Source organism: Somniosus microcephalus, unplaced genomic scaffold (genome assembly GCF_052327205.1).
Source record: "Somniosus microcephalus isolate GS21.2 unplaced genomic scaffold, FLI_Smic_1.0 unresolved_chr1, whole genome shotgun sequence".
Taxonomy (NCBI): domain Eukaryota; kingdom Metazoa; phylum Chordata; class Chondrichthyes; order Squaliformes; family Somniosidae; genus Somniosus; species Somniosus microcephalus.
The window spans coordinates 80,729,347-80,744,264 of NW_028225179.1; the positions used below are offsets into that span (position 1 = coordinate 80,729,347).

General features: G+C 51.3%; 1 protein-coding gene across 1 annotated transcript; it reads left to right on the top strand.

The window, feature by feature from the left end:
- The first annotated feature begins 649 nt into the window (after positions 1-649).
- Positions 650-14,149, top strand: LOC147095529 (uncharacterized). The gene is made up of 3 exons (XM_085973659.1): positions 650-661; positions 12,525-12,687; positions 12,847-14,149. The coding sequence occupies exons 1-3, from the start codon at positions 650-652 to the stop codon at positions 13,860-13,862; spliced, it is 1,191 nt and encodes a 396-aa protein (XP_085829785.1). The 3' UTR covers positions 13,863-14,149.
- Positions 14,150-14,918: the final 769 nt, after the last annotated feature.

Sequence of the window (14,918 nt, forward strand, 5' to 3'; positions counted from 1 at the left end):
AATGGACGCGCGGGTGCCGGGGTGTGAGAGGCCGTGGACGATGTCGAACACCCATTTTCGCCAGGACGCCGGGACTACGGGGCGGGGTTGCGCCAAGGAGGTGTCGCATTTGACTGTGATGGCGGACGAGCCGCAGGCGACGTCGGTCAGTCGCAGCCCTGGGAGGGTTGTGGGCGTGGAGAGCAGATCGGGGTCGGTGCGTTGCTCCGCTGCCAGTTGAGCATAGTCCACTGCCAGGTGGGCGCCGTGGATGGCGGGGCGGGATAGGCAGTCGGCCACCACGTTGCCTTGACTGGAGATGTGCCGGATGTCCGTGGTGAATTCGGACACTGCGGCGAGCTGGTGTTGTTGCCTGGCTGACCACGGGTCCGCAGATTTCGCCATCGCGAATGTCAGGGGTTTGTGGTCGACAAACGCGGTGAAGGGGCGGCCCGCCAGAAGAAATCTAAAATGGCGGACTGCCAGGTACAGTGCGAGGAGCTCGCGGTCAAAGGTGCTGTATTTGGCCTCCGGGGGACGCAGTTGGCGGCTGAAAAAGGCCAGCGGTTGCCAGGCCCCGTCGACCCACTGTTCGTACACGGCGCTGACCGCGTGGTCGGAGGCGTCCGTCGTGAGGACCACCCTGGCGTTCGGCTGTGAGTGAACGAGCATGGTGGCATCGGCGAGCGCCTTTTTGGTCGAGTCGAAAGTGGTCAACATGTCCGCCGACCACTCGATCGCCATTCTGTCTTTCTTACCCCGGAGGGTTTCGTATAGGGGCCGTATGAGGGAGGCCGCTCCGGGAATGAAGCTGTTGTAAAAGTTGATCATCCCCAAGAACTCCTGGAGGCCTTTGATGGTGGTAGGCCGGGGGAACTGCTGGATGGCTTGCACCTTGGCGGGCACGGGAATGGCTCCATCCTGCGTGATGTGGTGGCCGAGGAATTCGATCCTGCTGAGGCCGAATTGGCACTTGGCTGGGCTGATGATGAGCCCGTGCTCACTGAGCCGCTGGAACAGGGTGCGGAGGTGCTCGATGTGTTCCTGCTTGGAGGAACTAGCTACCAGGATGTCATCCAGGTAGACAAAGAGGAACTTCAGGTCCTGGAGGACCGAGTCCATGAGCCGCTGGAAGGCCTGGGCCACGTTTTTGAGGCCGAAGGGCATTCGGAGGAACTCGAATAGCCCAAAAGGGGTGATTATGGCCGTCTTGGGAATGTCCGTGGGGTGGACTGGCACCTGATGGTAACCGCGCACCAGGTCGACTTTGGAGAAGACTGAGCGGCCAGCCAGTCTAGCCGAGAAGTCTTGAATGTGCGGTATGGGGTACCGATCCGGCATGGTGGCATCGTTTAGGAGCCGGTAGTCCCCGCAGGGGCGCCATCCCCCGTCGGGTTTGGTGACGATGTGGAGTGGGGAGGCCCAGGGGCTGTTGGAGCGGTGGATGATGCCGAGCTGTTCCATTGTGGCGAAGTCGGCCCGCGCGATCTCCAGCTTGGCCGGGTCCAGCCTGCGGGCGTAGGCTTACACCGGTGGGCCTGTGGTGGGGATGAAGTGTTCTACCCCGTGCTTAGCAACTTTCGCGGAGAAGGTCGGGTTGGTGAGGGCTGGGAACTCAGCCAGGAGTGCTGAGTAGTCGTCCGTTGAGCGGGCGCGGCACTGCCACGCCATTTCGGCGGGTTGGGGGGGGCCATGGCGCCCGGGATAGGTGACATGGTGTTCATATCCACGAGGCGGCGCCGAGGCATGTCGACCAACAGGCCGTGGGCGCACAGGAAATCTGCACCGAGGAGCGGGGAGAGCACCTTGGCGGTGATAAACTCCCAGTGGTAGCGGCGGCCTGCGAGGTCGATGGTGACGGTGCGGGTGCCGTATGTCCGGATGTCGGTGCCGTTGGCGGCAGCCAGCGCAGGGCCGCGGCCGCCTCGCTGGATCTCGAGGGCGGACGTGGGGATGATGCTGCGCTGCGCGCCTGTGTCGCATAGGAAACGGCGTCCGGAGGCGCCGTCCGTAACGTACAGCAGCGCGCCTGCTTGCCCCATGGCCATCGTGTAGGCCGGTCTGGGGGCGGTTGGAAATGTGCAGGGATGGCTGCAGCGGCGTGCCCATGCGCTGAACCGGGTATGGAAGTAGCAGTAGCCCTGGGTCGGAGGGCTTGGGGGACGTGGGGGACGTGGGGGCCTGGTGGGCCTGGTGGCCGCGCGATAGAGATGCTGCGGAGGCCAAGTCAGGGCTGACGGCGTGGTTGGAGCCGGCGGACAGGAGCTTATCGGCTTCGTCGGCCAGGGCCAGGGCCTCGAGATCTGTGAGGCTGGGCGCCACAATCGCCGGGCGGATGCTGGGAGGTAGTTGGCGGATAAAGAGCGTGCGGAAGAGGGAGCCGGGCGGTTTCTCGTCGGTCAGAGTAAGAATGTGTGAGAGCAAGTCTGACGGCATGGAGTCACCGAGGCCCGGGAGGTCGAGGAGGTGGCAGTTGCGCAAAAATTGGGAGGCTGTGAATTTTTTAAGGAGCGCGGCCTTGAGATGTGCGTACTTGCCTTCCTCCGAAGGGTTTTGTAGTGTTGTCCAGACTTTCGTGATTGTGGAGCTGCCCAGGGAGGCGAGGAGGTAGTCGTACATCGTTGCATCGGCGGTGATGCCGCGGAGTCGGAATTGCGATTCGGCTTGAAGGAACCAGGCGGTGGCTAGGTTCTCCCAGAACTCCGGCAGCTTCACAGAAACTGCGTTTGTGTCAGCCGTGGTTACGCTTAGGAGTCGTCCTGAGCGTCAGGGTCACCAATGTAGGAGTCTACGTACTCCTGGCAAAAAATACTGAACTCGGAGAGGTTCAACAGAAAAGGTTTAATTGTTGAGACTGCATGTTGAACACAAAATGGCGTCAGAGCCTACACCAAGTCCGACTGCCTTTCATCAGTCCACAGCTTCGACTGCTCCTCCCCCGCTCTGGGCTTAACTATGTTGCAGATCGAGTTTCTTAAAGGTGTGATCCTTCTTAAAGGCATGACGCCTGATTTATAGTCTACGGACCGAAAAGCGGATTGTGTCCTTTCTGTGATCGGTACGCCGCAACAGTAAATATAAACCACACCAGTGAGGATCCAGTCACTAAACTACTGTAAGAATTTGCTATAATTTACAGTTCTGAAGATTAATTTTTTTGATGAAAGAATCACTGGGCAATGTGCTTTTAAATTTCCAGGGATAAAAATGGCTGTCACCACATGGCCGAAGACAAAGGACAATGCTTTGTTTACAAAGCAATTGAATGCCATTAGCATTTGTTTGTATATCGAGTGGATACATCTAAACTGCAGAAGAGACTTTTGTACCTTGAATGGGAAACGTTTAACATTTGAATGGGTTTTAAATCACCCAGCACTGGACAATAGGGCTGTTGCATTCTCTTTGTTTCAGCCCAGGGAGCTCTGGAAGACACATTAACCCAGTCTAACCACTTTGAGTTAGCCAATCACAGCTTTCTCTTGAGTATTGGACCCTTTGGGCGGGGAATTTTGCACACAGCCCTTGCCGGGCAGGACGGCAGGACCTGACCAGGTATAAAGATAGCTGCTGAGAAGCTAGCTCTCTCTCTCTTCGCTGGACCACAGGTGAGCAGAGTTTCTGACTCCTCAACAAGGCAACCTAGCAGGAGTTTGGGGGATGGTGATTTAAGGGAATTGCTAAGATTGTTTAAATAACATTGTAGCCATTTTATCCCTCGTTTTCGCCGTCTGCAACCCCCCTGTTATATAGTTTTAATGTAATTACTGTGTTCGTGTGGTATAGTTTATTCTTTTGATTGTAGTTTATTTAGGTAATAAAGCTTGATTTTTCTCTCATCCAAATCACTTGTTCCGTTTTAATATCATTAATTATAAGTTCCTCCACTCAGAACTAAAGGAGGGGTAGCGATTCGAAACCGCTGTTTGTAAATTGGTTTTATTGGAATTGGTCTGGTGCAGGCAAAGGCTGCAAGACCAGGAAAATTACAATAAACCAGATTAAAGAAGCCCCCAACCCTTACAGTACAGTAAATATAAACCACACCAGTGAGGATAAAGTCAAAAACTACAGTAAATATAAGACACACCAGTGAGGTTCTTGTCACTACACTACAGTAAATATAAACAACACCAGTGAGGATCCAGTCACTCAACTACAGTAAATATAAACCACACCAGTGAGGATCCAGTCTGTAAACTACAGTAAATATAAACCACACCAGTGAGGATCCAATCTGTAAACTACAGTAAATATAAGACACACCAGTGAGGTTCTTGTCACTACACTACAGTAAATATAAACCACACCAGTGAGGATCCAGTCACTAAACTACAGTAAATATAAACCACACCAGTGAGGATCCAGTCACTAAACCACAGTAAATATAAACCACACCAGTGAGGATCCAGTCTGTAAACTACAGTAAATATAAACCACACCAGTGAGGATCCAGTCACTAAACCACAGTAAATATAAACCACACCAGTGAGGATCCAGTCACTAAACTACAGTAAATATAAACCACGCCAGTGAGGATCCAGTCACTAAACTACAGTAAATATAAACACCACCAGTGAGGATCCAGTCACTAAACCACAGTAAATATAAACAACACCAGTGAGGATCCAGTCTGTAAACTACAGTAAATATAAACCACACCAGTGAGGATCCAGTCTCTAAACTACAGTAAATATAAACCAAACTAGTGAGGATCCAGTCTGTAAACTACAGTAAATATAAACCACACCAGTGAGGATCCGGTCACTACACTACAGTAAATATAAGCAACACCAGTGAGGATCCAGTCACGGTCCATCATCAACTCTTAACAATCTATATTAACGATTTGGAGGAGGGGACCGAGTGTAACATATCAAAGTTTGCAGATGATACTAAGATGGAAGGGAAAGTAATGAGTGAGGAGGACATAAAAAACCTGCAAAGGCTAAGTAAGTGGGCAGAGATTTGGTAGATGGAAAACAATACTGGAAAGTGTGAGGTTATGCACTTTGGCAGGAAAAATCGTAGAGCAAGTTATTATCTTAATGGCAAGTAACTGGAAAGCACTGAAGTACAAAGGGATCTGGGGGTCCTGGTGCACGAAACTCAAAAGGTTAGTATGCAGGTGCAGCAAGTGATTAAGAAGGCCAATGGAATGTTGGCTTTCATTGCTAGGGGGATAGAATATAAAAATAGGGAGGTATTGCTTCAGTTGTACAAGGTATTGGTGAGACCGCACCTGGAATACTGCATACAGTTTTGGTGTCCATACTTAAGAAAAGACATACTTGCTCTCGAGTCAGTACAAAGAAGGTTCACTCGGTTAATCCCGGGGATGAGGGGATGGACATATGAGGAGAGGTTGAGTAGATTGGGACTCTACTCATTGGAGTTCAGAAGAATGAGAGGTGATCTTATTGAAACATATCAGATTGTGAAGGGGTTGGATCGGGTGGATGCGGGGAGGATGTTCCCGATGATGGGTGAAACTAGAACTAGGGGGCATAGTCTTAAAATAAGGGGCTGCTCTTTCAAAACTGAGATGAGGAGGAACTACTTCACTCAGAGGATGGTAGGTCCATGGAATATGTTGCCCCAAAAAGCTGTCAAAGCTACATCATTACATAAATTTAAAACAGAAATAGACAGTTTCCTAGAAGAAAAGGGAATTAAGGGTTACGGGGAGCGGGCAGGAATTTGGACATGAGTCTAGGTTCGGATCGATCATGGCCCTGTGGGTAGCGGAGCGGGCCCAGGGGCCGTGTAGCCTGATCCTGCTCCTGTTTCATGTGTCTAATTCTGTTAGATTCAGGAGATAGTCCTGTGATAGTGGATTGGCGGTTAGGATCAGATCAGCCATGATCTTATTGAATGGCGGAGCAGGCTCGAGGGGCCGATTGGCCTACTCCTGCTCCTATTTCTTATGTTCTTATGTAAAGACCCTACCCACCCCAGCCACAGTCTGTTCGCCCTCCTGCCATCTGGGAGACGCTACAGATGCATTCGCACCCGTACGACCTGTTTTAGGAACAGCTTCTTTCCCAGGGCTGTCATCCTACTGAACTCCACAAATAAACTCTAAAGCCTGCACATCTGCCAATGCACTTTATTATGGTTATATTTATGTTAATATACTACAAGCCAAATGTATGTTGAATGTTTAAATGTCTTAATCCAAATGTACACTCTCGGGAGCCGCAAGCCTACATTTCGTTGTACTGCACTTGTACACTAACAATGACAATAAAAGTTGATTTGATTTGATTTGATTAGGTACAGTAAATATAAGCTACTCCAGTGAGGATCCAGTCACTAAACCACAGTAAATATAAACCACACCAGTGAGGATCCAGTCACTAAACTACAGTAAATATAAACCACACCACTGAGGATCCTGTCACTAAACTACAGTAAATATAAACAACACCAGTGATGACCCAGTCTTCAAACTACAGTAAATATAAATCACACCAGTGAGGATCCAGTCACTAAACTACAGTAAATATAAACAACACTATCGAGGATCCAGTCACTAAACTATAGGAAATATAAACCACACCAGTGAGGATCCAGTCACTAAACTACAGTAAATATAAACAACACTATCGAGGATCCAGTCTCTAAACTACAGTAAATATAAACCACCCCAGTGAGGATCCAGTCACTAAGGTACAGTAAATATAAGCTACTCCGGTGAGGATCCAGTCACTAAACCACAGTAAATATAAACCACACCAGTGACGATCCAGTCACTAAACTACAGTAAATATAAACAACACTATCGAGGATCCAGTCTCTAAACTACAGTAAATATAAACCACACCAGTGAGGATCCAGTCTCTGAACTACAGTAAATATAAACAACACCAGTGATGACCCAGTCACTAAAATACAGTAAATATAAACCACACCAGTGAGGATCCAATTACTAAACTACAGTAAATATAAACCACACCAGTGAGGATCCAGTCTCTAAACTACAGTAAATATAATCCACACCAGTGAGGATCCAGGCACTAAAATACAGTAAATATAAACCACACCAGTTAGGATCCGGTCATTAAACTACAGTAAATATAAACAACACCAGTGAGGATCCAGTCATTAAGCTACAGTAAATATAAACCACTCCAGTAAGGGTCCAGTCACTAAACTACAGTAAATATAAACCACACAAGTGAGGATCCCGTCTCTAAACTACAGAAAATTTAAACCACACCCGTGAGGATCCAGTCACTAAACGACCTCTATATATATAAAACGGTATGTCTCTGTCTGTCTTTCTGTCTCTCTGTCCGGCTATACAATCAAAAGTTATAGAGTGTACCTACACATGTTATATCAAAAGAAAGCTCATCATTAGGGGACTCTTGTAGGCGTATTTACTTTCTGGTCGGACAAAAATTGTTCCGACGGTATCCAAAAAACTTTCAAAATTCCGCTCATTATCCGCTCATTAGTATCGAGCGACGTGAAGGTTGACCAATCGTACAGTCGAGCGACCCGACGGTCGACCAATCGCTGCGTCATGGGGGTGTGTTCATTGCGTGTGTGGGCAGACCATTCTACAGTCGAGTGACCGGACGATTGACCAATCCTACAGTTCAGTGACCTGACGGTTGACCAATCAGTGCGTGTGTGGGCGGGCCTTATTGTTCTGAACCGAGGTGAGTGGCCGCCATCTTGATTCGAAACTGTTCATTTCTGTTTCCCGCTTTCTGCGTGTTTCTTTTCAAATCTACATTTCCAGCAAAAAAAAAGTTGCTTTTAGAACACACATTGTTTTTTAAAAAAGTTAATTAATTTGTAAATCTTTTCTCTAACCTCTATAATTTTCCTACCTTTCACCATTTTTCCAGGCCCGGGGCCTAGGCTTCTCCAACTGCCAGCAGCGCAACTCTAGTCCCAGGCTCCCGGCCTAGACAGTGACAAACACTGGCAGAGGGGAGAGGGTGTGCTGCCTCAGCTCCATTCCCGGGGTCAGTAGGTGGGGAGGCTTCATAAGCAACTGGGGTAGGTCGCAAGCCCCGAATAATAATCTGAAGATCCTGTGTTTGCAGCTGAGGAAATTTCTTCTGCTGACAGCCCCAGGTTAACGGCAGCCATCTTTGTCAAGGAGGGCGAAAAGTTTCAGTGTGATGCCATTTTGATTCAGTGTGTAATGGAGTGCATGCGCGGTCATCTTAGTACAGGAACATTGAGTGGGTGGGACTTCAGTGTTCCCAATCGGGTCCTGGTGACCGAGACAGACAATCGACTGTGTGGGCGGGGCCTAATCTTTCCAACTGAAAAGCAAGCGGCGGCCATTGTTTGTGATACAACACACTGACAGGTGAGGACCCCTTTTTTAATAAAAAGATTGGTGAGGTTGTAAAGTGTATGTTATAGAAAGATTTACCAAAAATGTTTTATAAGTACTTTAAGTTTCATGTTTCCCCACCCCTTGCTCCCACACCCCTTGCCATGTCAGTGCAGGGGCCCGAGGCCTAGGCTTCTCCAACAGTCAGCAGCGCAACTCCAGTCCCAAGCTTCTGGCCCAGACAGGGACCAACACTGGGAGAGGGTCTGCTGGCTCCCCCCCATCCCTTTCCCCCCCACTCCCTTTCCCCCCCACTCCCTTTCCCCTCTCCTTCCCCCACACCCCCTTCTCCCCCAACCCCCCTCCCCCCTCCATTTCCCCCCTCCCCTCCCTCTCCCCCCTCCCTTTCCACCCTTCCCACCCCACCCCCCTACCCCCCCACACCCCCCCACCACCCCCCCCACAATCCCCCACCCCCCTCGCCCTCTCCTTCCCTCTCGCCCTCTCCTTCCCTCTCCTTCCCTCTCACCCCCTCCTTCCCTCTCGCCCCCTCCTTCCCTCTCGCCCCCTCCTTCCCTCTCGCCCCCTCCTTCCCTCTCGCCCTCTCCTTCCCTCTCGCCCTCTCCTTCCCTCTCGCCCTCTCCTTCCCTCTCGCTCTCTCCTTCCCTCTCGCTCTCTTTCCTTCCCCCTCTCTCTCTCCTTCCTCCTCTCGCTCTCTTTCCTTCCCCCTCGCTCTCTTTCCTTCCCTCTCGCCTTCCCTTCCCTCTCTCCTTCCCTTCCCTCTCTCATTCCCTTCCCTCTCTCTTCTCCCCCCGTCTCTCTCTTCCCCCCCCAGTCGCTCTCTCTCTTCCCCCCCAGTCGCTCTCTCTCTTCCCCCCCCAGTCGCTCTCTCTCTTCCCCTCAGTCGCTCTCTCTCTTCCCCCCCAGTCGCTCTCTCTCTTCCCCCCCAGTCGCCCTCTCTTCCCCCCCAGTCGCACTCTCTCTTCCCCCCCCCAGTCGCGCTCTCTCTTCCCCCCCCAGTCGCTCTCTCTCTTCCCCCCCCAGTCACTCTCTCTCTTCCCCCCAGTCGCTCTCTCTCTTCCAACAACAACATGCCCTCGAAAAAGCCTCGGCACCGCCGGGCACTCCAGCTAGTTAAATATAAACCACACCAGTGAGGATCCATTAACTAAACTACAGTAAATTTAAACCACACCAGTGAGGATCCAGTCACTAAACTACAGTAAATAAAAACGACACCAGTGAGGATCCAGTCACTACGCTACAGTAAATAAAAACCACACCAGTGAGGATCCAGTCACTAAACTACAGTAAATACAAACCACACCAGTGAGGATCCAGTCACTAAACCACAGTAAATATAATCCACACCAGTGAGGATCCAGTCACTAAACTACAGTAAATATAAACCACACCAGTGAGGATCCAGTCTCTGAACTACAGTAAATATAAACCACACCAGTGAGGATCCAGTCACTAAAATAGAGTAAATATAAACCACGCCAGTGAGGAACCAGTCACTAAAATACAGTAAATATAAACAACACTAGTGAGGATCCAGTCTCTAAACTACAGTAAATATAAACCACACCAGTGAGCATCATGTCTCTCAACTAAAATAAATATAATCCACACCAGTGAGGATCCAGTCACTAAACTACAGTAAATATAAACCACACCAGTGAGGATCCAGTCACTAAACGACAGTAAATATAAACCACACCAGTGAACATCTAGGCCTAGAAATTGGGTATAGCCCCGCTTGAGGCGTTAGAACTGGCGCTGCGCAAAGTTTATAGCCAGACGAAACATATCACCGCCTGGCCCGATATTGGGTTGCATCGCCCCCAAAGGGGATTGAGGCGTGAATTCAGACATTGCACGGGCCTCCTAAGGCGCAAAACTTCCGGCGCTACCCAATATCGGCGCGGACGGGCGCAGCGCAGGTGATCTCAATTACCGATAACCACGAGACTTCCAGGCGCCGGCCGACTCTTAAGGGGGTGGGTCAGTCAGTCTCAGCTTCCACACTCAATGCCCTGTAGGCCTCAGAATCGGCGCTCGCCCTTCTCTGGCGCAAAAAACTTGATCAGGATGGAGAAGGTGAGACAGAGAGCAGAGCGCTTCAGCACTGAGGCTCTGGAGCAGTTGGTGTCCGCAGTGGAGCGCCGTCGAGATGTTCTGTATCCTGACAATGGCAGGAGGCCGAATCAAAAGGAGTACCGCCGAGCTTGGAGGGATGTTTCTCAGAGGTGTAGGATTCGCAAAATTGGATTTCATATTAATAAGGATCAAGTGGCAGAAGAGGCCATGCTTTTAAAGACTTTTAAAAGAAGCCCAGGAAAAGGGCCATACAAAATGGCCACCGTATCATGTGACCAGCTTATTGGGACACTTTAAAATGGTTCCTGCGCAACCTCAGACAGCTATGTGGATTGAACCCATAGTAAGTTCTGGAAGCCGTTTCTGAGAGAACGAAACCAGACCCACAGGCATGCATATGGATTAGATGCAGATCCACTCAAGATCGGCTTGGAGACAGAGGACATCTAAATGTTGACCCAGACGAAAGGGGACAATATCTTATTCATGAGAACAACACCAAGGGCTCGGTAACAGGATCAGCACGACATTAAAAACAATGAAAACCATCTCAAACCAGAGATGGGCCTGTTACCAGCCGCTTCAAATGATTTAAAATATAATAACTGCCCCGCTGTGCTCCCGGCCCGCCAAAATTAAAATAAAGACTAACCTGATTTTGGGCGGGAAGTGAAGCCTCGGGAAGAAAGGTATAACTGAGAGACTTTTTCGGCAGTTGGAAGAGACACAGACACGCAGCTTGAGAACGAAGCACCAGAAGCAGTTGAACACGCAGCTTGAGGAGCGAAGAAGGTTGGAGTCGAGACTCAGGAAGACACAGCTTGGGAGAAGACACTGGGAGAAGCTTCAATCGGCAAGCTCGGACAGTCACAAGGAGAGTCAAGCTAAAAGACAGTTTACAGTCGGACAGTCGTTGCAGCCCCAGCAGCCGGTCCAGCTTTTGAGCTGGGCAAAGAGGAGCTGGCTTGGAGAAAGATCAGCGGACTCCTCTCCACCATCGGAGGAGAAAGATAATTATGACTGTATAAAGAAAGTTGCTCGAAACCAGCATCCCGCCCCGGGGAAAACCATCGGGAGATCATCGACCATCCCCAGGCCGCAGCTGAAAGTAGAAGGGGCCACACCAGCCCAAGGCTCCCCTGACCAGGGTCGAGCCGATGATCCTCTACCCCGCCGACATCCAGGCCCGCCGGTGTCCAGCCGCCCCCGACCCCCACCTCAGGAGAGAGGTGTGGCGCAGCTCGCAGGGGCTCCACGATCCACGTGGAGACGAAACGCCTGAAAGGACCAAACACAGACTCGATTTCAAAACCTTGCACTTCATAGTGGGATTGGTGAGCATGTTTCTGGCCCTTCACAATCAGATCTAGATAGGTTTAATAAGGGGGTGGATTTAAGGGTACAATTAACATGAGTTGTTGTCCCTCGATGTTCTGTGTGTTTCCTTATTTCATGATGATCTTTGTAGAGTATAAGGTGCCTGTATTTGCTTTAGTTAGTATAATGTCATTGTGATTTGTTTGTATTTGTTTTTCCCTCCCATGCACTGTACTCTGTGTTGCATTTGATTTGATAATTTTCCATTTGCAATAAAATTTCATTTTGATTCATCAAACTTGGTCTACAAGAGTTTTCTCTACATTGTAGTTCCTGCGCCTAAGTCCAGAGTATAGAATCTAAGGGGTGAGTGGGTCGAACCACTCAAGGTTTTAATGTGCAAGAGAGAGAGGCCTCTAGAGAGAGAAACCTCAGGGAAATCTCTCAAGGAAAACCCCTGACAGAGGGTCAACTCCAGCAGCATGGCAACCAGGAGCCTTGTTCAGTGCAGGAAGAAATTCAACGACCTCACTCGGGTCGTTAGGGTGAGTGTTTATGCAATCTTCTGATTCCCTCCATCTGCACCTGACTTCGGGCACCCTGTTGCCATGATGCCCCAATGGCCATCTGTCAGCAAGCACCCATGGCCCTTTCTGGGCACACACATGGACATTTGACTCAAGGCATCATGTAAGGGCTCTTGCACCATGGGGGGCATGAGATGATCTCTCAAGGCATCATGTAAGGGCTCTTGCACCATGGGGGGCATGAGATGATCACTCAGGGCATCATGTAACTGAACTTCCCCTTCTTTCCCCTGCAGTCCAAGCTGGCGACGATCCGCAAGGACCAGCGTCGAACCGGTGGCAGACCTCCACAAGTGGTCACTCTCACGGATCTCGAGGAGAGAGTGCACCAGATTCTTGGAGGACGTCTGAGTGGTCCTGTTACCACTGCATCTGCCGACCCCATTGTCGACAGCGAGGGTAAGGCTCTCACCTTTTTCAGCTGTCTCCTTCCACTTGGTCCCCCCGCCAGCATGCTTTCTCAGTGTGCAGCCATGTCAGAGCCTTGCCGCAATCTGGCATGCCTTGCCGCCAACCTGTCCTTTTGCTAAAGCCACTCTTCGACCTCCCTGCTTTCAGATGCTGCATCACCAACTCAGGATCTGCACCCTGAAGCTGCCAGTGCCAGTGCCTCCGGAGGCGAGGATCAGGAGGAAGCTGGAGCATCCGTTCCAGCCTCAGGGGAGCCTACACATCTGCAGACTGGGGATAGTAGTTCCCTGGAGGGGAGGGGGGGGTACTCTGATGATGAGCCAGTTGCCGGAACAAGCGGCCTGCAGCAACGCGAGGGGGGTAGGCAAGTTCGGCCACCGGCTCCCCGGAGGACAAGGCAGGGAGCGATGACTGCTGCACAGAGTGCAGAGGAGGTGCGTAGCCTGGCTGAAATGAGCACCCAGGCCCGGCTTAGGCACACTGAGCTGATGGCTGCAGTGGGGAGGATGCCTCAGTCGATAGAAACACTGGTAAAGAGTGTGTTGGACTTCGGGGCAACAATGGAGAGGACTGTCCAGGGCTTCGAGGCCGCTATGGAAAGGACTGTTCAGAGCTTCGGACAATCCCTGGAATGGTCTGTCCAGGGCTTGTCCGAGGCAGTGGAACGGACTGCTCCGGCCTTGTCTGAAGCAATGGAAAGAACTGTCCAGGGCTTCTCCGAAGCACTAGCACCTGCCACACAGGTCCTCACTGCTGCCACGCAGTCACTTGCTGGCCTCGTCCACACCCAGATTGAGGCAACGCGAACTCTCACTGCAGCCACCCTATCTGCATCAGCTAGGATCACCCCGGGCCCTTCCAGTCCCATACAAGGCCAGGAATCAGTGGAGCATTCGATTGTGGCGGATGAGCCGAACCGGTCCCCTCAGAGAGCCAGTGTGTCATCCGACCATGGTGCAGGTGTCCTCTCTCGGCAGGTGACCATTGCACGTGCCACCGCTGGTACGTCTGCAGTGCAGCTGTCACCACCTGCAGGGCACACTGCTTCCAGCCATGCTCAGATCAAGCAGCCAGCGTCCGCACCCTCCAAGACCAGAGGTCGTCCAGTCCGTCCCTCGGGCTTCTGCACTTCCACACAGTCAGCAGGTGTCCCCCAGCCTTGACCCCGCCACTGGGGTTCAATTACGTAGGAGCAGCAGGGAGGGAAGGGGCCGACTGCGAAAGAGAAGCCGTTCTTCATCAAGGGGCCAGCAGTAGAGGGAGGTGCTGAGATGTTTCTTTGGCCAAATTCAAGGACTCCCTCACCTGTTGTGATTATTGGAAATGGTTTGTTTAGTTTTGCGGCTTTGCCGAAGAGTTAACTGTTATTTTGTTAGTTATGGTTTCTGTTGACATGACGTTGTTATGCTGGAAGGAAGCACTTTTTTGACAATAAAGAAAAGTTTTAATTTGCAATGGTACACGTTACTATTTACAGTCATGCTGGCCTTCAGAGGCTTTCAAAGATCCAAAGTGCGCAGGACGAATGACACCCATCATTCCGTCAGAGGGGCCTCGAACCGAGTCCTGATGAGCCTCTGACAGATGGCCCTTCCACTTTCAGGAGCCCTCCCATCTTCCTCCTCCTCCTCCTCCTCCTCCTCGTCCGCCTGCTCGTCCTCCTCCTCCTCCTCCTCGTCCACCTGCTCTGCTGGACCTTGAGGGACAGCTGGCATTGGCTGGGTGCGTCGAATGGCCAAGTTGTGGAGCATGCAGCAGACGACGACGATGTGACCCACTTGCTCCGGCAAGTACTGCAGGGCTCCCCCCGAATGGTCCAGACAGCGGAAACGCTATTTGAGCACACCAATAGTGTGCTCTACAATGTTCCTGGTCGCCTGATGGCTGCTGTTGTACAGCTCTTCTGCTGGGGTGGCGGCCAAACGGAGTGGTGTCATGAGCCATGGGCAGAGAGGATAGCCCTTGTCCTAAAGAAGCCAGCCTCGTGGGTGAGCCGGCCCCTCAAAAAGGTCACAAACTGAGGTCTGCCGCAGGATGAAGGCATCGTGGCTGCTCCCTGGGAATTGGGCGTTGACTGCCATGATCATTTGGCGGTGGTCACAGACCAGCTGCACATTGAGGGAGTGGAACCCCTTGCGGTTGCGGAAGTCCTCAGGATTCAGTAATGGCGCCCGCAAAGCCACGTGTGTGCAATCAATCGCCCCCTGCACCATGGGGAA